At 34.9% G+C, this 24,117-nt stretch overlaps 1 protein-coding gene across 5 annotated transcripts in view; it reads right to left on the bottom strand.

Moving 5' to 3' along the window:
* The window catches only part of ULK4 (unc-51 like kinase 4), a 232,449-nt gene that overhangs the window by 147,688 nt on the left and 60,644 nt on the right, over positions 1-24,117 (bottom strand). For all 5 annotated transcript variants that reach the window (XM_082752887.1, XM_082752885.1, XM_082752886.1 and 2 more), the window contains exons 21-27: positions 22,791-22,973; positions 18,430-18,557; positions 13,824-13,957; positions 9,094-9,215; positions 8,732-8,788; positions 4,809-4,860; positions 4,624-4,718 (exon numbers count right to left, since the gene is read on the bottom strand). In XM_082752887.1, the coding sequence (XP_082609013.1) occupies positions 4,624-4,718; positions 4,809-4,860; positions 8,732-8,788; positions 9,094-9,215; positions 13,824-13,957; positions 18,430-18,557; positions 22,791-22,973 (771 nt within the window). The remainder of the gene's footprint in view (positions 1-4,623; positions 4,719-4,808; positions 4,861-8,731; positions 8,789-9,093; positions 9,216-13,823; positions 13,958-18,429; positions 18,558-22,790; positions 22,974-24,117) is intronic.

Here is a 24,117-nt window from a genome sequence, read left to right on the forward strand (position 1 = left end):
GCCAGCACCCTAAATAAACTTTCCTACATTCAAAAGAAAGAAACATTGCCTCAGCTTTTCCTTAACCTCACCAAGCAATGTCAAAGCTCCATATATAAGCGCTAAAGAGCTGTTATAACACTGCAAGGGCTCACAGAGGAAGGGTCCCATACTAGCATATTCCTATTTAGGGAAGGAACCCTATGATGGAGAACTACACATCCATTCACTTGTGCTAGTCAACAAGGATGAATTCAGCTACTCAACACATACATGCAACCGCCACGTATTAACAAACTAGCATATAGCCAACATTACCTGTTATCACCTGCAACATAGGCTACGTTTTTATGGGTAGCTTAACTCTCTTCTCAAGACCACAGAACTTGCCTCAATACGACTAACATTACCAGCCTAAAGAATCTTTACCTTGCTGACAGCTGAGTTCCAGAGCTCTTCAGGGCAGTGTTTATGGACAAAGTCTTTGCATTTGGTGTCACACAGGGTGGACTGGAAATAAAGAAACTACATTGCCCATTCCATGCAGCTACCTTACCCATGCTTGCAAATGACAAAGCACACTACCTTCAGAGATTTTTCTTGAGGTCTCTTATTCTTTTCAGTGTGCACGTGTCTAATTTACAACTACTGACAAATACCTTCTCCTTACCCACAATTCAAAGCAGAATGTAATAAAGCAACGACAATCAGCTTCCAGAACCTTATTTCCAGTCCCAAGTAAGATCCACAACAACCAACATCACCCTGACATTTATGCTCATTAAAATTCCACATACAAAGTTGCTGCTGAGTGACCATGGGATTAGAATTGTGCTGCCTTCAAATTTCTTAAAGCATCTGCTGCAGGCACAGCATGCTCCTCAGTGTTCTTTATATTCCCAGTAATCTCTCAGAATGTAATGGAAACAATAATATAATACATGTAAGAATGAATTGGGGAGAAGGATGACATTTTTGTAATTTTTGTTGAAAAGTCTTCAGAACTACAGAATCTTCATTGAGATTTTTTTTTTTCTTTTTCTTTTTTTACTTCAGGGAAGAGACAGCACTGATTGACTGACTCAATATGTCAATTAGTACAGAACTGGTTTTGCACACCAAAAAAAAGCCTTGTGTCATGTGGATTAGTGTAATAGACAGAAAGCCACATGGGGTGTATGCTTTTAATCCGCTTGAAAAGCAGGAGTGATTGATGAAATGATGTAAAATATGTCCACATAGTCATGCCCTACATTGACAAAATTAGGGTGTCAGTGGTTAGATCAGAACAGCTTATGGATGAAGAACAGATTGATGCTGAATAAAGAAAAGACTAAGATGAGCTGAGAGAAGCACTTGCTAAAGTTTCTATCCCCTGTTGTCATGTGCGGTAAAAATAATAACTCTCATATTGTCAGTCAGTAGTTTTCCATGTCATACTGCTTTTCCCTTGACTTCCCATCAAGCAACTCATCAGGTTCAAGGTTCTTTTATTTAGGCCTGATTTTTAAAAATAGGTTCTGAAACCTTTAGGAGGAGAATCATAGCTGACAACTTTTGTCTCAACCAGAGAACTTTCATGCTTCATGTAAAAGATTGTCTGTGCAGTGTGGAGAGCATTTTTAGGAGCTAGTTAGAGTACAAAAAGGATTCCCACAGGAACTGATTGACTGCTATCATGAACCTCATCACTGCTCAAAGCACTCTGAATTACTATTGGTCCTTTTTTTTTTGGCAAATGAGTACACTTAACAGACAAAGAGAAGAAATATACTAATTATACTTGTGGTACATAATTCTTAATTAAATTTGAACCTTTACCAAAATTTACATATATATATTTATAACACTTATTATCTGAATTTATTAAATAGTTTTCTGTTTCAGGTATAAGGAGGAAACAAACACATGGATCTGTGCTGGTTTACAAAACCATGGCTTATGTTCCATTCCAGCCTATATAGATTCTTTTTGAGGGCCTTCATCATAATATTTGAGTACAGTTTGGTCAAAACATGCTGAGTTGCACTTACTGTTATTCTCTACTTTATATCTTGTAAAAATGCAAACAACTGCATACAAAATGAAATGACTGCTCATTACTGGCACTCCTTTAAATTAGTTTCACTTAATTTTACCATACTTAGCAATATAAAATATAGTCAGTCACCACAGAAATTAATCTCCTCAATAACTTTCTTCAGGTCGATGGCAATCAGAAATTTGATCACGAAAATCAATTTGTTCAACCTTCTTTGTTCAAGGTACAAATACAAAGGGAAATCAAACAAACTAAAACCCAGAAAAAGCGTATTTTTTTTCTTCTCAAAGTGGAAAAAAAACACAGAAATGTTACTCTTAAACTCATCTTAACTTACAGAACTTTCATTGCAGCGAAATTAAGTCAGACCTAAACAAAAAACACTGGTTCTGCTTGCTTAATGTAACCTCATTTATTATTAAATTAATTAAACCTAGTTAAAAATATGAATTTAATTTCTGATTAGAAATTTTAAAGAAATATCACAGTTATAGTGGAAAAAACACATCCTCAAGAATGTTTTTTTTTTTTTTCCCCACTCTCCCCTTTATAAAATGCTGCTCATATCCAACTTTGACTAAATGAACAATCAAGGCATCAGAGATCAACCTAAAATACACATTTCTCTCAGTAAAAGAGTTTCCTATTAACCGCTGCTATACTTAAATATTGATCTGGAACCTTGAACATGTCTAGCTTCAACTTTTAAAAAAAGCACCAAGTTCCACTGGGTGCTGGCATTTATATTCATAGATTCCAGTCATGCACAGTGAGCAGCAATTAGAAGATATCCCTTGAGTAACAGCATTTCTAAAAATATTCTGTATGCATCATAGAAGATGAAGTACCACTTTCCTCTGAAGTAATGTAAGCTGTACATTCAAGTATAATTAGCACACTAGACTTCGTAAATAGTATTAAACTAATTACTGTTTGCACCACTAGTGGCAGATGTGGTTAGAGATTATTAATTACAGTGGACAATTTCTTGAATTTAACATACTGAATTAAAGGCACTTTCTCCACTTTATTTTCTGTCTGAATGGCTATTTGTTGAGTGTCAGGAAGGCTTAAACTAGGGAGAACTGTTCTTTCTGAAAATGAGTGAACAAAGTAATGAATTTTATTTTCTCAAACTAATAAAAAAAGAAAATTGTTCATTGACAAAGATATAGTTATTCTTACATTAATAAATTTTGATACAGACATTCTGAGTCATAGAACCTATTATACTAAAGCAATGTGTGTCATAAATTCACAGTCATTGGAAAGGCAGGAAGTTTTATCTACATCTACATCTTACTTGATGTGTTCATATGGGCTTTAAACAAACAACTAAAACTTTCAACATGTGTGATGAAGTAAATTGTTCCCCACTGATTTAGGTACTTAACTAAAACTCACTTCTTACTAGCCAAGGGTTACTTACAAGAGAGTGGGACAGTCATTCCCTATAATTCACTATAATGTTGTACTGAATGAGGGGACAGGAGCAGAGGAGGAAGGGATGTAAAAGGGAGCTATCCCCTTCATGCTATTTTTCCAGAGCAAAACAAAACAAGAACCAGACCACTAAAGTTTAAACAGCAGCTAGGTGAATCCTACTTAATGTGCAGACAGAAGGTATTGCAATTTTAGTAAATGTTGACAGACCTCTATAAAATATGGTACATATTTCTGTCAAAATAAGACACACTCATTCTTATCTAGCGTAACTTGATAAAATAAAGCTGTTTTAGGTGCTTGACTTAAGTGCTATAATGAGTGTCCCCTTAACTTAATTTCAGTACAGAAACACAAATTTCAATAGGACTTAAATGGTCATCCCATTAAGTATGGTGGGTCATACTTTTGCTGGGAATTCAGGCACAAAATTCAGGCACATTGGGACAACTTACAATGATTTGTCAATCACTAATTCAAGCCTTCTGACCTACTGTTTTGCTGACAATTATTTCATAACATAACTATTGTATTCAACCAGCTTAGCTCAAATAAAAACTAACCAAAAACTTTGAAGAAAACAAATTTTTAGTGATATGTGAGACATACAATATGTGGGTTTAGTAATCGTAATACAATTTTAGGTAAGCAAACAGTTATACTTTGAGAAAAACATCCACACATGCAAACAAAAATATCATAACTGTTATAAACTGTTACTCTTGTTGATGATTTCACTGGGAATGGTATTGATGAAATGGTGTCTTCAACCCCTCAAAACTGTTTTTTCAAAGATATATTGAAAGCATAAAGACAAAGTGGAAAAAAAATCATGAATATGTAGCAACATACTTGCTTACAGAATCAAGTGTTAAATTTATATGAAAATCATTTTAAGAACTGCTATTGCCAAACCTTAAGCAAATATCTGTCTCATTCTCTCTGTAATTTTTGAACCAAATGTAGTAAACCAAGTCCAAATGCTTTACTTTGTCCTTGAAATTTAAATCTATTTATAAACAATAAAATATTCTTGTCAGATAGAACCACAATACATTTTAACGCATAATTCAAACAGCTTCTAAATCTTCAAAACATTCAATTTATCAATAGGTTTCAGCCAACTACCCTGCAATTAATTAATTTGTTGCCAGACTTACTGTCATGCGATGGCTTGTCAACAAGACAGGATGCTGTGTTACTGCTTCAAATGTTGATAAAGTAGTCTTAATCAATTCTTCTGATGCAGCTGGTCCTATTGGTAAAAATCATTATATTTCTTTTCAAAATGCAACAGTTATAATGCCTACATATGGAAGTGCAGCAATATCATAGATTATCTTACCTATTGCTCCATCCAAGTTGGTTTCTCCTGAATCTATAGATCGGATAAAATTCTACAGAAGAAGAAGCATTTATTTGAAACACTTTAGAAACAAAAATGAAGAAGCATAACTACCGATTAATTACAATATGAAATTCTTTAAAGGCTGTGTAAATACAAAATGTTAACGTACATGCAGTTAGGAATTCTCATAATAATTTAGATATGAAAGACAAAGCATCCATGATCTGGCTATTATAAAATAATTTTGCAAGTTTTTAATGCTGCTGGACACTTAAATGTAGGGTACAGTAAGGACCGTTACTTTGACTAATGTCAGGAATGATAGCATTTCCAGCTAAATAGGCAGTAATTAAATGTCTTACTTTATTGTTAACAGAAAACTGTACTTTCTAAAAAGCCTTTGAACTACCTTGTATATGCCTATGTTAAAATAACTCACTAAAAAGACCAAAGACTCTTCCGGAAAATGCAATTTTCTGTTATTTGTACCATCTTTTGATCTCCATGCCTTCTACGCAACACTATGGATACACTTACGCACAAGAGTGCATAGAAAAAGGCATAGCCTTCTACTAAATCACTTAAATAACTCATCATTTGGAAGAACAGGAACAATGAAGTATTAATAATCTGGGATAAGTAAATATTGTACATGTACACCCACTATTCTTTTGCCTTTTAATCTTGATTTCACTCTTTTGCTTCCACTTTTAAGCATAGTTGTTTATTTCACAGGATATGCAAAAGATGTGTTAATGGCACTTGCTAGAGAAGGAGAACTTCTCAGCCAAATTTATGATATGTTTTTATTTGCTGATTTAATATACAGAGAACATATCATGGATAACATCTGATTTTCAGTGTGCACACAACTTTATATATTTATATTATGTAAAGCATTAAGAAAACGATTGCTTTGAAACACTTGTTTCATATTGCTTTATCAATTACAGCTTTGTTATTACATATTAAATTGGCAGAAGTGCTTACATGGGTTACTTTTCCACAGTATGTGAGAAACAGCTAAAGGATTCTTCTCTAATTAGGAATTCAGATAGAAATTAATTGTATATTTCATAATCTGAAAATATCTCAGAGGCAGTCATAAAAAGCTATTGTTTCTGTTAAAAAAACAGGTGTTTTACCTTCCTGATCATTTGAAGAAAATTACAGTTATAATGTAATTAATTTGTTTTGGAAGAGAGCAAATTATTTTGTTTGCTCATTTAAGACAGTTTCACACATAACCACAGCATCAAGACTAATCTAGAAAAATCAATATAGTTCATACATAAACTGTTCTTGTGCTTATAACCATTGCTTATTTCCTTAATTTTCTGTTGGAAACACAAGAAGAAGATGCATTTATACACTGCTGTTTTTTCAGCAATGGAGAATATGTGTATGCCACTGCAGGTGAGTGTGCACCCATTGCATTGCACTGGGAGCCTACTATTAGATGTGCCTCTGGGGCACCGCCTGTCTTTTCCATGTCTTTCTATATACAGCTGAAAACATGAAAGGACTGTCCCAACTCCCTCTCAATTTCTTTTCACAGGAGCACTGAGAATTACAGTGATGACAGAAATAACTTCAAAGCAGCAAGAAAAAAATATATTTCTCAATGAACAACAGTTACAGGAAAATAACTACTTTTTTCTTTCCCAATACCAAGCACACATCTTTCCACTCCTAATCATTTTTCATTGTAAAGAGTAAGATTTCAGAATAAATCAGAAAACAAAACAACAATTACAACAAAAAACCTGAAGGACTGGCTTGCTCAAGTCTTAGAGGCCTCAATTATAGTGCAATACTTTGAAAAAATACAAGTCGATGATCAACTGTCCCTTTACAGATGCCACTGGGAATGTTGCTAAACAAAAAAATTCCAGAGTAGACTGTTCCCTGGTAGAACGGATAGTTACTCTTCCACAAGTAATTACATTAGTCGTATCATAACACAGTTATATAAAATAGACTCTATTTTGATATTCATTTTTCAAATGTACTACTTCCCTGCACTTTTTATGCATAAATTGAAATAGCATATTTAAGTTCCTGAACTGCCTTGTTCAACAGACATAGCAGGACAAGAGACAGGAAATAATCGGTCCCCTCCTTACTCTGAGAGAAAAGGTGTGGTAACATAACCAGCCTGATTTCCTCAGTCAGTAGTTCAAGTTATTTGGAGAAAAGTCAAAAGAGAACCTATGTCGTACCTGGCCTCCTGTACCTATACCATTGACTAAAGAATTTCACCTTCTAGATGGTTGATTCAAAACCATTAATAAATCCACTGGGTACTTACAAGTGCTTTAAAGAGATAAAATATTTTGTAATCCAACATCCATTTCTCTTTATTGTAATGTGAATTTTTCTACAGACATTTTGAGGACACTTTCTTCTCAATCACTGACTAGGAGACCTAAATTACACCCACATTTTCTTGGAATCACAAGTCAAAGGAGAACGAGAAGTGAGCCTGAACAGTAGAATTTAATATAGCTGTCTGTGGTGAAGCATTTCTTCTGCATGTGATTGTGGAAATCAATACATAGCTGTCACTTATGAACATGCGGACTTAAAAGTATTTGCTTAACTCTGCTACACAACTTTAGAAATGAGCTTTTTCCTCATTCAGCAGAAACAACAGCTTCAATATATGGAAACTATATTACAACAGTAATACTTCATTTTAACTATACTATCTTATGGGACAGTTAAATGTTCATTTACAATCATTAATATCATAAATTATTTATAGATGTTACGAGACAAATATCTCTGTAGCTTATAATACTCAGCTTTTCATCAACTAAATACAATGTAGAAGTACTGGCAACTTTATATTAATTTCTAGTCAGGGCTTCAGCAAAAAATCTATAAAGAATACTGGGTGCAACTCAAAGGTAAACCTAACTCAGAGGTAAAATAAAGTACACAAGTAATTTGCAATATATCATATATATGCAGAGTACACTGGAATCCAAGATAGCATATTTTCCCTTCAACTCAATAGATTGCTGTAGATATATGTAGTTTTCAATAGAACAAAATGAGTAGAACAGAACAGTTCAGTTAGAATGGACCTGCAAAAATCAAGTCCATCTGCCTCACCACTTCATAACCAAGCATATTGTTAAAGCACATTATTGAGGACATTGTCCAAATGCCTGTTGAACACTGACAGGCACTGGGCATCAACCGCCTCACAAGAAGCCGTGTTCCAGTGTTTGACCACCCTCATGGTAAAGACATTTTTTGCAATGTCCAGTCTGAACTTCCCCTGGAGCAGCTTTGTGCTGTTCCCTCATGTCATCAGTGACCAGGGAACAGAGACCGGCACCTCCCTCTGCACTTCCCATCCTCAGGGAGTTGTAGAGAGCCATGAGGTCACCTCTTGGTCTCCTCCAGACTAGACAAGTGTCCTCAGCCTCTCCTCACAGTACATGCCTTCCAATCCTTTTATCAACTTTGTTGCCCTCCTCTGCTTGCGATATTCAAGGTGAGGCTGCACTAACGCTAAATATAGTGGGAGAATCACCTCTTTCAACCAGGTGGCTATGCTGTATTTAATGCACACAAAAATACAGTTTGCCATCTTGGCTGCCAGGGCACACTGCAGACTCATGTTGAGCTTGCTGTTGACCAGCACCCCCAGATACCTTTCTGGAGAGCTGCTCTCCAGCCTGTACTTGTGTACTACATTACTCCATCCCAGGTGCAGAACAAGGCATTTATCTTTGTTGAATTTTATGTCATTGATGATAGTCCAAAAATCAAAACTAAAAAAAAAATATTCAGAATAAAGACCTCTCTAATTTATTAATGTAATTTCATTGCATTAAGTAATTACCAAAAATTTATGCATATGTATTTTTTGCAAACAAAATTTAACTTATGATGGTTATACTCACAAGTAAGGTCCCATAGTTGAAAAGAAACTCCTCTGTGACTATCCTGGGACGAAATACCTATATGAATTTAGCAAAAGTTTTAAAAGTTACAGTAACTGTATACCTTATGACCAGAAAAAGTAAAAACATTTTTTCGCAGCTATATTGAGAAAGAAGGCAAAATATATATTTATCATTTGAGCTGTCCTACAATATGCAAAAATAAGGTTTACACCTTTCATGCTGCTACTTCACTCAAATACCCATCAACCTAATTATACATTAATAAAAGGATCTATTTGATCTTTTAAGCAGCAGAAGTTAGGTTGTGGGAAACTGCAAGAGTTTGTACTTTGTTTAAAAATTCTTGAAAAAAAATGTACCTGGGATGTCACCAGATGAAGTAGTACAGGCATCATGGGAAGGCACATCTTCAGCTGTTTGGCCTGAAGCGTTGATGGGTGTTTGCGTCCAGAGACATTTGTTAAGGCATTGAGAATGTCACCTACAGAAAACAACATTTCAGACAGATCTAACATAACTAGTTTGCTAAACAGCACAAAATGACTTATAAAGCATCTCTGTTCCAGTATCCTCACTGCAATCCCACCTTCTCCCTCCTGATGAAATTGTGGTCATGTGAGTGCATGATGATTAAAAAAAAAAAAAGGCTGATTGTACTGGGTCTGGCTGGAATGTTAACTTTCCCGGCAGCAGCCCATTCAGTGCCGTACTCTGTACTTGTAGCTGGAACAGCAGTGTTATCACACCAGTGTTGTGTCTACTGCTGAGCAGCAGTGGCACAGCATTGGGCCTTTCTCTAACCCTCCTAGGGGGTGGGCAAAAAAGTGAGGAGAGAAACATCACTAGGGCAGCTGACCTAAACCAATCAAAGGGATATTCCATACCATGTGGTGTCACACTCAGCAATAAAAGGTGGAAACAGGAAGAAGAGGGGAGGGGGTGGGCTCTCGTTGAGAAGACGTCGGTCCTCCTCTCGAACACTGGCTGCGTGCGTTGAGGCCTTGCTTCAAGGACGTGGTCAATCATCGCTCATTTGTGGGAAGTAGAGAGTAATTTCTTTCCTCTGCACTTCCATATAGCTTTCATTTATTTTGTTTGTTTGTTTTCCTCCCTTTTTCCCCTTTCCCTTTTATTTCCCCTTAATTAAATTGTTTAGTTCATGGTAGTCTTTATTTAATTATTATAATTATTTCCCTTTAATTAAATTATCCTTATCTCAACCCGTGAGTTGTTCTTTGCTTTACTTCTCCCCCTCCTTATTTAAAGGAGGGGGAGTGAGAGAGCGGTTGTGGGGTTTAGCTGCCCAGCACGGTAAAACCACCACACTGATCCAATACTTTATCTTCTATTTAGTTTTCAGACAGGTCAATTTCCTGCTCCAGCTACAAAGATATAGAATCAAAGAATCACAGAATGCTTTGGGTTGGAAGGACCTTAAAGATCACCCAGTTCCAACCCCCCTGCCATGGACAAGGACACCTCCCACCAGAGCAGTTTACCCAAAGCCCCATCCAGCCTGGCCTTGAACACCTCTATGGATTGGGCATCCACAAGTTCTCTGGGTAGCCTGTGCCAGTGCCTCACCACCCGCAGAGTAAAGAATAAATCTTCCCTCTTTTAGTTTGAAGCTATTACTCCTTGTCCTATCACTAGAGCTCACCAAGATCTTCACCATATTTTGGTGACATAATATTCAAGGAGTGTATTTTTCCTGCAGCAACAGTAGCACCAGAAGAAAGAAATAAGCAATGTTCCCCACTTCCTCAAAAGCCTTCCACCAGCTGAGCACGCATAAACACAGATTTAACAATGATGTTAATTATCTAAAGAACACTCTCATGATCTCACAGAAAGAGGTAGCAGCAGGTCAGTGAGAGAACTTAGTCCATAACAAACCTCAGACACAACAATGAGGGAACAAAAATCTAATTTCAGTAGTGAGAACTGTAATTCAAACTTCAGAAGAGAAATATAAAAGCCAAGGAACATTATGCTGAATTTGTCTTACATTGTTGTCTCAGAAATCCATGACCACTTCTGCATGGAATAAAGAATAGAAGAAGCAAGAGAAAAGTCACATGCAAAGAAAGAAAATCCAGTCCTTTTAGCCTGAAATATTATACGCCAAATCCTGTCTTTAAAAAACACTTACTATATGTTTTCCCTAATGAGAGAGCTACACAAAACTGTAAAAAGGAAACCACATAGCTATTAAACAAATAAAGGACATGATTCAGTATTTTATACAATTTTCATGTCAGAACAGGCCCTTCCTTTAAAAGAAAGTCACAGAGTCTACTCATGTTGAAAAATAGCAATGCTTTTCCTCTGCTCCCATGGAGTACAGTTTTCAACAAAGGCAAAATGACAGAGCCAGGGACTAAATTACATTGTAAAAATACTTATCCTTAAAGATTTGAATCATTCTATAAGATACTGCTAATGAAAATGTTGCCTAAAACTCTCCAAATACATAAAACAAAATATCGTCTTTTCATCAAAGCATTTTTCTTTAGAATTACTAACAAAACCATAATTCGACAAGACCTCTCTGTGATTAACAAATAATCAGTTGAACCCTCCACTCTCTTTCTATATGTCTCACAATCACCACTTCTGTCAATTTGTTGATAAATAGATGCAGTTGTTTCAATTCTTAGTGTGATCTAAGCAAATTATATCTATCTTCTAGAGAGAGGTTATATATTAAACATACCTGAATAAAATTACTTTGTTACCTACAGCAACTGCAAACTTTAAAATTTATCCACAAGATTATCGTTTTATTTCATTTATTTAAATGTATCTTCAATGGCAATTTCTACAACTTGTTAATCTATTTGGTTTATAGCTACATCTGGTGGAAGAAGATGGGATCAGTAAGGAGCTTAACTAAATGCATATTAAAAACCACCTAGGATTAATTCTAAATCAACAGTTAAACTGTTTTTAACTGTTCCACCTGGCAACTCTCGTCATTTTTCCTACAAGCTCATAACTTCTACCTCCTCAAGCAGAACATAATCCTCCATCATACTTACAGCAATAAAAAAGAAAAAGCCTTCTGACAGATACGGACAGAAAGTTTAATCTCAATAAAAACAATCAAAACACAAATCTAGCATGAAAAGGAAAACAAAGCATAAAAATAAATAAATAAATAAAGCAGAACCCATATTAAAGAAACAGATTATTTTGATTTATAGCACTTTCAAGCTCTGAGAAAATATCAGGGCCTACTGCATTAGTTGCATATAGCATACATAGATAGTAGAACGTGAATTTCTGCCTCAAAACATTTATAGTTTGAGACTTCCAAGTCCTACAATATACCCAAATATGAACCTGATTAGTCAGAAAAGTTAGAAAAAGGGAGGTGGGGGAAGACCAGCTGTTTGCAACAAGGCAAAAACCTGCATTCTCATAAGAAGTAAAGTTTCTTTAAAATAGCAGCACGACCATTGGAACTGCTGACCTTTGCAGTGCTACTACTTCATTTTCAATATTCTAGCAATAATGTAACAAGAAGAAACATAAATCAGCTATCATCTCATAGAAAAATAAAGTTGTGATTTTTTTTATTATTATTTAATGACAAGTCATACACAATCACAGCTGAGTTTACTCCGTTTCTTTCTTGAAGACTCTCAGCATTTCCTTCCTTGTGTTGCTATTTACCTTTCTTACTCTGTTCTTTAGGAGATCTCACCCACCAGCTTTAATAAGCATTTTTATGCCAATTATTCAGACTGGCCACATAAATCCCATTTTCTCCTTCATTCCTTTTTGTCTTCCTCCTTTCCCCTCTTTCCTTCTCTCCATCCTTTTCCCCACCCCCTTTCCATTTCTTCTTTACTTCCTCCTATTTCCTCCACTCAGTTCCTTCCTTCTCATATCCACTTTTCCTTTTCTTCTTTTTCATTTTCCTCCTTCTCTCTTCTCTTTCTTTTCTCCCTCCTTCACTCTTTCCTTCCTTCTGAATTAATTTTCTTAAATAGAAAATTTATCTTTCCTCATACATCATACAGCACAGCTTTTTCCAGGAAAGACAGTCTCATTCCTACTCATCTGGGGTCATTTCTGTGATATCTGTTTTATTCAATATCAAACTGATGTTCAAATCTTGCCAACAGATACTCATTACTTTTTCAAGATTGTATTCCTTCTGTCTAAACACTCAAAACACTCATCTTGTTTCATCACCTTCTCCAGATTTTCAGGTTAACTTCTTTCTACTCCAGCTTCTTCTCTAGTTGTCCAAAGAGTCAAAATCATGTCCTGCAATTTGCAGGTTTTGTCGTATTTGCCCACATGCCTTTCACTGTTCTATATGCTCTAACTACGACAAGTTAGAGCATATTCAATGTTGACAGCTTGTTGACAGGACTTCAGCTGCTACACCCAAGCAAATTTCTATTTGAACATGTACAACCAATATAAAGTAGCTTTTTATTGTTCCAGAGACTCATATACTAGTGAAATTTGAGCAGATACACATAAAATTGGCCAAATGCATATCCTTAGCACAACAACTCCTTTGCTGGAATGTCAAGTTTTTATTCCTAAAGCATGAAGGATGGGGCAAGGTAGCACTGTTGCCGTCTCAGAGAAAATCTTTCCATCTTTTCTTCTGCATGAAGGGATCAATTTCAGATTATCTATAAATATTCAAGTATCTAGGCTGAAATATTCCAGAAAAATCACCTCAAGCAAGTACTCAGCATACATATTTAAGCATAAATGATTAACACTTACTCATGGATATACTGTGTTATATCTCTCCTTCCTCTGTGCTTTATAAGGTAAGTTTGTTTTTAGAATTTCCAATCTTTGGAATATCTTTAGAACATCGATAAAACTTCTTGTACAATTGGGCCTCTTCCCTGACTGAATTGAATCTGGCATTCAAGATTCCAATACAAAATATCTGATCATGACATGACTAAGAAACTTCATGAAGCTGATAACATCCAAACTTTATGTGATCAGAAAACACGATCTTTCCACCTGTATATTTAAGGAAATACTTAAGTGCTTCTCAAGGGAGTAAGCAAAGGTAAGATTTGTTTAGTTAACCAACTCAATTTACCTAGAATTCCTGGCAGCTCCCGCACAATGTGATAGATGAGAAGATCCAGGCATTTTGACAGGTATTCATTGCCGCTTTGCTGCTCTTTTCCTGGTGTGGTCTTTCTGCTGTCTCTTTCAATATACATCACAAGTCTGCATTTAAACAAATGCAAAACATTACCTCTCATAACAAGTAAATGATACTGTAATCTTAAAAATATTACTGAAGCTGGCATTTCTAGTACCCGTGGTTAAAATCAGGAGAATATATTGGTGTGGACTCTGTAATTTTTGTTGAAATTTTGGGCTCCCTTTCAAATAAATCAAATTTTAATATAACACAAATGACAGTGCCAAGGAATAACAACCCTTAAGCTCCTGTTAGTACAGCTTTACTGGTTTACCAGTTTAAATGAAGATATGACATAAGGAGTAAATCTATTAGAGAGAGACTAAATTTAAAATCCACTTTATTTTGAAACATATGACCAATATATGCAATATGAGCAAAGACTAAAGACAGTCTGTTCCAATGTGCAAGAATTTCAAGAAACAGACTAATTTAAGTCAATGTAACAGGTGATCAATCTTTTGATCAAGGAACACCATACAACATTATTCACACTATAGCCTATCCAAATGTTAGCACTACTAAGAATGGCCATAGAGAAAGAAATAAAAGTCTAACTGGCCTTATACTTTTCTCTCAAAATTTGAAGTTCACAATTTCTCAAGACAAACTCAGTGCTTCCATTCTAACTGACAAGTGCTGTATAATTATAATGTTCTGCAGAATGACATTTTTCATGGTAAACTACGGTAACTGATTTATTAGCCATTGGCTAACTTACAAGAGGTAGCTTTAATAATACACCTATAACAGAATGCTTCAGGCAAGATTTTAAAATGCTCATTTGAATAGATAGAAGGGCCAGTCCTTCCTTTAGGGGCCTAATATTGACATCTTTGTTTCATATTCATACTCCCGGGAGGTCTGGCACACAGAACCATCAGTCACTGGTGAGTGAAATCCATGCTCTGGTTTTTAAGAATGTATTTTAGTATGATCCCTTTTCTTACCTACCCTTATTATAATCAACTTATTTAACCTGTCTAAGGTGTATAGAACAGAACTGCAGGACTAGCATACTCTTTTTTTTTTGTTTTTTTATGCTATTAGATGTATATTTCCATCATAGAGATGATTTACTCAGTGAAGTAAAAATTTTGCACACAACACATGAAAAAACATGCAGGTCTTACTAAAATTAAGTTACACATGATGACTAATAAAACCACTGTCTAGGAAGACAAATTTGATTCTTTTAAAAAAACCTTTAAACATGTGTATCGCATGATATGAACATCAGTGAACTTGTACACACACAAAAAAAAATGTTGTTTTGAGAAAAACATTGAAGAAGAATGGATCAAAAAGGGAAGAATTGCAGAGAGTTAACTTATCTATAATAACGGTTAAGATATACTGATTAAGAACTGTTCACTCATAAAAATGACCAGCAGGAATAAAAGGTGTATAGTTAAAATTCAGAAGACTAAGCAGAGAAATGGTAAGATGTCTTCATATATACAGAAAATTAAAGAGACTAAATTGCTTTTTGTGCTTTCTGTATTTAGCCTGTAGAACTGAAATTTCAATGAGAAAACAACAAGAATTTTTAAGTGTTAGGAATACCTAACAATTAGATCAGCTGGCAAAAAGAGGTTATAGGATATCTACCATTTTTCACCAATGGTTAGAAAAATATTTTTTAAGAATAGATTAAACAAAGACTTTGATCTGGATCAAGTGGATTGACTTTGCAACTCTGAAGGTCTCTTTATAGACTATTTTCTAAAATTCATTTATTCCCTTACCTGAGCGACATTTACCCTCACATCCATAAAAATCAGCTTTAGGCATCTATAAAGTTCAGCTACAATTCTACCAGCATCTGAATGGGGGGGGAGGGGGGATGTATATGTGCTGCTAGGATGAGCTGCTGCCAGATGACTAAACTTGAAGCAGGAGGTCTCTCACTAGCAGTCTTTTCCCTACAAGAGGTTCTTCAGAACACTACGTTCAGATACTGAGAGCCTGCCAGGAAATGATAAGTCTTGCATTCTCTAAGGACATATACAGTCCATTTACCCCGCCAATTCATTTTTAGTCAACCTCTGCTACTATAAAAGGATTAGATTTTTTAAAGGATGTTTAAAACACATATATCATTTATTTTATGGAGTTGCAACATTGGGTGGATCATGCTAGTTAGAAGATTCAATCCCTATCTTCCCTTCATCCTTTTTTTTTGTTTTTTTTTTTTTTTTTATTAGTTTGATAAAAGCTTGCTGGATTTTTGTTGGGTAATTGTTCCCTTCTGCCTTCTTTTTCTATTCTTTTTCTCAGCCAAAATGACTGTTTTTCTGGGCCAAATTTAGAATTGAAAGGTCAATAGGCTACGCGAGACCTGAGATTGCAATAAGTCTCCGGGTAAAGCTTTTCCTCTGAGAGCATATAGAAGATGTGAAAACTAAAAATCTTTGGGAGGTTGGCAGAGAAAAATTTTGGTTAAAAGCTACACTATTTTACAACGCACATAGCTAGACTAAGTTGGCCTATAATTCAGATGAATGAATCTATGTTGCTACTTTCAACCTAGAGTTGCGAAGGTCTGTTGTAGCTAACCATGTATAAGTGAATTTCAGCTTCTATATTCATCTCTGTCTTACAATAAACTGCATGTTCATCCCATAAGAACAGACTCCACATGTCTATTTTGGACTGAGCTTGAACATGAAAAAAATTCCTCTGCATCTGTTAGCAATTGTTAATGCCTTTACTACATTTTTAGTAGAAAAATCCAGAGTTTTACTTTATATTGCATTTTTACTTATAAGACTTCTTATTTAAACAAGGAATGTTAAGATCCTCCTTTTTGTTCATTAATAAGTTATAACAAAAATGAGTAGAGCAATTATATCACCACTTCTAAAATGTTCTTATTTTAAAATAACCATGCTTTTAAAGTAAAACAGCAACATTGTGACATCTCGGGTTGTCATTACAACAATGTACTGATTTTGTCTTGGATGGAGTTAATTTCCTTCATCATAGTGGTGCTATGTTTAGGATTTATGCGTTGATAACACACTCAGGTTTTCACTATTGCTGAGCAGTGCTTACACAGCATCGAGGCCTTCTGTTTCTCGCACTGCCCCACTAGCAAGGAAGCTGGGGAAGCACAAGAAGCTGTGAGAAGGACACAGCCAGGACAGCTGACCCCAACTGACCAAAGGGATACCCTATATCATATGGCATCATTCTCAGCAATAAAAGCTAGGAGAAAGGAGGCAGAGGAACTTAACATAGAGAATTTTTAAAAATAAAATGGGAAATCTCTTCATTTTCACCCACAAATATTGACTGGTGAAATATTTTGTGGGAAGTCAAATGGCTGCTGTCTAGAAAGCTACAGAAGAGATCAGACGAAATTGTCACCAAGCTGTAGACTGAGAACTACTATTAGACAGAAAAAATACTGTTCTGTCATTGTCTACGCCTTAAATTATTATTATAATATTCTCCCTCCAAAGATATTTTACTTTTTTCATGATGGTCTGTCAAAGATGCTTTTTTATTATACATCATGAAACATACAAGCAAATAGAAATAAAAAGGCAATCTTGATCATCAAGTATAACCATCTGAAGGTTAGGCATACAGCTATTACATAACTCACATGCACAGAGCAGTTTATTTCCATTATTTCTACTACAAGATTATCTCCCACACCCTCCAGTTTTTCCTTCAGTATTTGTTCCAGAGTCTTCCATACTACTGAAGTCAGCTATGTGTTTAGAACACTTTGTTCCCCATGACATTTTTTATTTTTAAAGTACTTTGTTATTCTTTTCCAGTTATATAATGACACCCCAAAATTGATGTATAGGTTAAAAACACGGGTACTGAATTTGTACCTAAGCTACCTAGAAATAAGGATTTAAACTCTTTTTCCTTATCTACCTGGTTTTGTCTTCAAACTTAGTGTAACTATTTTTAAAATAAAGCAAGGAAATTGTTTCTGTACTAGAGATTATCTTCAGTCTCTATCTCTACATTTGCAATACAGGTCTCAGTTTTTCTTCTCCTTTCACTTACATCAAGCCACATGCATGTTGCTTTCCTAACATTTCTTATAGTCTCTGTCACTCCACATTTGAAAATGCTAACCGGTGCTATATTTACATCCTTTCTTCATGTTTTTTCTCCTTATGCTCTCTCTCATCTGAACTTCTGTCATTCCTTTATTTTCATATCTTAATTTACCCAGTGACCTTCAAAGAAAAATCTGCTTCTTGCTATTGCCATCAAGGACCACAAGTTCCTTTAAAAGGCACTCCCTATAAGCCAAAGTAGCTTCCCCTTGTGAGTGATCATCACCTGATGACAAAAGAGAGAACTTTTTTTTGTGATATTCTTGTAAACAAAAGGATTCATATTGCACAGAAAATAGTTGATTCCTAATACACTCACTCAAAAATACTAAACATTTAAAGTATTTCAGGTACAACTTTGAAAATAAGCATTGCATCTCTAATTTTAAGTTCCAGTAACACCTTACCTTGCTTGACAACTGAGTAGCAACATCTCCCTGTTATTAATCAAAACTTGTAACAGGACCAGAAAGGCTTTTGCTCGTATGAAAGTTGAAGGACTTTCAAGTAAACGTGTAATTGTAGTCACAAATTCCTTGGTGGGAATAAACACAAAAGCATTAATATTATCCTACGGAAAACGGCTAATTACATTGTATTTTATCACTGTATCCATTTAAATTTTCCTAATTTTATTTGCATTTCTTGTTAGTATGGGTATCAATACTTTTCATGCCATTCTCAAAGCAAACAAAATCCATAAAACACAAATAAATAAATTTAGTCCAAGAGAGACTGGCCCAGTGAAAAGCTGCTCTGTACAACTTCTCAAAAGCTGCAGCATACAAACACTATCTACAGTAGTATGTCCAAAATGGACTAACAAAACATTAAAAAATACCTTGCCTTAAGTATATTTTAACATATTTATTTTAAAGGACGACTAATAGTTTTTCAGAATATATGTATTTCAGCACAAATAAGATGAAATGTTCTCATATACATAGAAAGATTAAAGACCTCTGGAAAGCAAGAACATTTTGCTCTTACTTGTTGGAGTTACCATGGGTTAAAACAGCATTGTCAATTAAAATCAGTTACATCAAGCTCATCTGAGAATGCTCTAATGATCTGGCTGAAGACATATAGGCAACTTTTATTTATTTATTTATTTTTTATTTTAGCTGGTCTGAGCACTGCAAAACAGCAATAGATTATACAAAGAATATCTGCAGCACATCCTTGCTGACCTACAGAACTCAATACATCAGAAAAGCCCAAAATTGCTGAAATACTAGTACATTAATTATTAATTGTTTCACTGTTGTATTGTTCTTCCCTCCTTTGCAACTGTTTGATGTATCCATGGAGATTCTGAAGGGTAAGGACACTTTTCATTACAACTGAGCACACTCTACTGCAACAAGATCATAATTTTATAACCGATATTCTTGGTAATGCTGCAAAGCCAATTCAAACTAAATCATGAAAAGCAATTAAGTTTTTAATTGGTTGCACAAGGGGAATACAGACCACTATTTCACTACAGAAGAAACTCTGAAATTGCTCTGGCAATTATTTGTTGTATTCTTCTGTATTTTCAGATTTGCTTCCTATGAATTGCAAATACCTCCATAATATTGTAAGTCAAGAGTTAGAAAGATTTTGTTAAAGACGCTTATATCTCATTAATTCATACTGATGTTGGCAATAGTGTCAACATCAGAAGTAGCTACTTGTCTGCACTTAAGGGAAAGACAAGGAATTGAGAGAAAGGTACCTGAAATATGAGAGCAATGTTATAAATGTGTATTTTTCAGTGCCATAATTGGATATGACCAATATAAAAAAAAAAGACTATGGCTAACTGTGCAAAGAAACAATGCAACTGTGACAATGTATTCCTATATTTATTATGGCCATGGTTTTGGTATAGTAAAAAATACAGAGTTCTGAGATTCTTTCTGGTGATATAATAACAATAAAATAAACAAACAAACAAAACAGAAGACAACAATAAAAAATAATTCAAAGTTACAAAATCCTTTTGCAAAGCCCATGTCTGTTAGCTTTCACCATTTATGCCCTGAAGTGTGGTACAGGAGAATCTGAAGTAAGAGACACCCTGATCTTGAGGACTTGTACTGCTGAGTCATGAGGGTATGATTTGCACAAGGAGTAACTGGTACCATCAGTATCCACACCCAGGACCAGTGGTTTCTCTGCACGCTTAACATCTCAGTTGGTTTTTAGTCGTTCAAAGGTGACTCTTGAGAGTCAGATGAAAGCTATGAAAGACTTTTTTTTTTTTTTTAAATCTGCTGCTATCATTTGTCAAAGATATTTGATTCTGAGTTCTTTTTCCACACTTTATTTTAAAAAAATCATTTCAGATTTTTTTGTTTTCAAGGTTTCAAGATAAGAAACTAAAATATAAAGGCTCTGTGTCAGAGAGGGATGATTCCCACTTCTTAGCTACAGTAATTCTATGAAGATTTATATTAGTATGGGTGACCAAAGAATGGCATTTCTCCTTTTAATTCTTTTGGCTTCTATTTTAGTTTTATTACTATAAACCTAAAATATTTATTTATTATAACTAGTTTTATTCTTGTTCCTGAAGAGAGTAGAAGAAAAAGGTAGGCTTAAGTCTTGTAAGCTAAGGGAGTTTCCAGATAATATACACAAAGCTAAATGACTTCTATATTGAATTTGTATCTTTAAGCACATTTTAATATATTGGTTTGTGGTTTTATTAAAAAGACAGTAATAAGTCTGTCTTTACCTTCTGTATGGCTCTGAGGTCCTTCTACCTCTTAAGCTATAGTACACAATAATTCTACAAAAGATTAAATACTTGGGAGACTGGCACTAGGCATTTGCTTTTCCTTCTTCCCTTCTTTCATTAGGATGGACTTGTGTGTCATGCTCAGAGAATCTTGAAAAGTGCATGGATTATTACATTCAGCTTTTAGCAATAAAACGTTGCTTGTAATGTGATAGTGCCTGGCGGCTCAATTCAGGAGAAGGTTTATATTTTTAGATCCTGTTCAAGAGCAATAGAAATACAGTTTCTGCTTCCAAAATCCTACAACCTAATTTGAGGAAGCAAAATAGCTAGACCCTGTTTGTCAGCATTTTGTAATAGTTTTTAATGTGCAATATTTTTTCAGTTACAGCTTTGGGTACTAATCCAATTTCTGTCATTAGTTTGACATATGCTGTTAGAAGAACACCTATATTATCTATATTTCAACTTTCTAATCTAAAAAATTGCAATACTTGGTCACAAAACATTTATGACTTTTTTTAGTGATTAGGCAGCAATTTTAAAGCCACAGAGTTCCAACTATTACTTCGTATTTTTTCTGTAGCTGGTTGGAGAACTTCAGAGTTGATTATTTTTACATATGTCAAAAATTTGATTCAAGTAGTTAAGAGCCCCCGTATCAGAAAGGCAGTCCTTTTGGCAATGCAATTCTTACATAAACAACAAATTCTTCACAAAAAGCATCATGCTGTAGCCATATGCTTGCTACACATCGCTGTCTTTCTCCAAATGTTTAAGTGAATGTTCTTGGAACAGACTTCCCTGAATATGTCACCAACTTGCACCAACACGCACTGTTAGAAACTGTGACGTTACGGGACAATTTGCCACTTGTTGATGCTGTTGTAGTGGTGTCTCTGGAAAGCTTAAGGCCAGCTGACACGCATTTACAAAAAGCACACTGACAATTCTGACAAGGAAAGAAATGACTTTTAGGAAGAGAATGACTGACTTCAGGCTGGAAGAAGAGATTGGTGGAAGACAGTAGATTATTTTTTTTCATTTAAACATTATTGCTAAAACAATATTTATAGAAACCAAATGAATATCTCTCAAGTAAAGCCTAATGTATTTTTATAGTCAAGATGAATGTCAGGTTACAGCACACTTCACTAGAATGTCTGATAAAAACATGAGCTACAGTTCCTATTTTCTTTGTAATTTTTATTCTCTCCAAGCGGAGACAGATTTCTTTTGTTTGCAACTTGTGCAGAAGTACTGTCAAAAATTACACACTATTTCTCTAAACATGGAATATTTTGGTAAATGAAATGGAAAGCTTTTAATCATCTCTTCCAAAAATTATATTATACATACATCAGAACTAGTAACTTTATTCAGTGATATTAAAATGAAAACCAACAGCTATTTAAATGCTAATTTCCAAATGCAAGACACTTCACATACAAACTAGCCAAAGTCCTTTAAGGATAGCATAAAGTACAACTTTAGATTCATTCAAGACACTCATTTCTCTTTTAAATGTCTAAGAGTGTTCCATCCAAGTAGCTGTCATCATTGTTTTTTTTTTTTTTTATTGCTTTTCCTTAGTGCCATTATCAGTTATGGTCATGCTAGAGTTTTCTAAATCGACTGAATTCCAACTGCAGTAGCAATTTATATATCCTTTAGTACCAGCTCTTGAGAATCAGAAAACAAGAAAAAACATGCACCTCATTATTTATATTTTCAACAAACAAAAATATAACATCAACATAAATATAATCTATATTACATTAAAAGGTGGTATTTTTCTCTAAATAGCATTTTCTGGAGGACGTTATTAAGCCTTTAAAATATTTTTTTCAAGTAAGATGTTAAATCTGCATTTCCTACTTTTGAGTAAATTTAGAGATCTGTTCCTAATTTCCAGCTATTCAGATACCTAAGTGATACTGAGTTAAACATTTTGAAAATACAAAAGCATTATCACAGGCATCTTTAACTTTCCATTAGTGAAATTCCATGCCATTGAATATTGTTAATCTGAAACCAAACCTTTTCTTGAATCAGCCTCTGCAGATGAATCCCGCATGACAACATTGCAGAAAACATGGTGAGCATGTACTGCTGAATTTTGCATATTCCAGTTGCCAAGGAATTCAGGACAGCTGTTAATCCCACTTTTTCAATGACGCTCTGGAAAGCACTGGGTGAACACCGAGTAATTCTGCATAAAGCCTGCAAAAGTCAAACAAATACTGCTATTCAATGAAATTTTTATCTCAAAAGAAATAATAGAGAATAAAATAGTAACAACTTTTCCAACAGGTTAGGAATATAAAGAATTCACATAATTTTAATCATAAGATAAACATTCGGGAAAAAGGCTACTTTTTTTCCTCTTTCTCTCTCTCTCTTTTTTTTTTTTTTTTTTTTTTTTTTAAGACCTGGAATTCTTCTAAATGTATTGCTACACACCCCACGCAGCTGAAACTGAACTCTTTTCAACAACATCAAGCAGAGTCATATTACTCTCTCTCTCCAGAGGATGATGTGTTGTCATAGTCCACGTCTGGGACTTCAATCAGTAGAGAATGTAGACAGTATCAGATAAGCCTGTGCCAGAAAGAAGCACATATAGTAGAAAATACTAAGATGGCTCACACCACACAAACACCCCATGAGGGTGCGCATCTTTCTTCTCTCTCTTTTCTGGTGAACACTCTCCACTCCTGTGGTGGACATAACCTGATATGTAAGAGCCTGTTATCTGAAGTTCATCCAAAAACAGGTTTCAGTTTGCCTCAGCCTACTTTAGCTCTAGATATTTGTTAAGAGGCGCTGTTTAGTATTGCTAACATACAAACTCTTCTCCAAATGGCAGATTCACAAATGTCAGTGAGGAAAACAGTTCTAACAGAAAACACAGATACTGACTGTGCTCTAGAGAAGCAAGCACAAACTGTTCAGTGTACACTAACTTAGCTGTTTCATAACAAACATTATCAAATGACCTCCAGGGCGGATTAGTCTCCAAATCAACATAGCTTTTCCTTTGGAAATTCAACCTTCAAGACACTGTAACTGCTTTTGCAGTCTCCAGATAAAGAAAATATGACTCTTCAAGAATTTAAAATAGCATTTCATTTTTTTTGGCTTGAGAGTAGCCTTAGGATAGGAAAAAGGATTAATTATTTGATTCACATTAAAATCTGAATTGGTTTTAGGAAACTCTGAAGGTAACTTTATTCTGTCAAAAGTACTCAAAATTACCAATACTTTCTTCTCTCCTGACCAGCTATATTTAGAAACTGCTTACTCAGCATGCATTCAGCAGTGAGCTCTCATTTAAGAGGAGGGGAAAAAAGGAATAAAAAAGATA

The sequence above is a fragment of the Aythya marila genome (genome assembly GCF_965140915.1).
Source record: "Aythya marila genome assembly, chromosome: 2".
Taxonomy (NCBI): Eukaryota; Metazoa; Chordata; class Aves; order Anseriformes; family Anatidae; genus Aythya; species Aythya marila.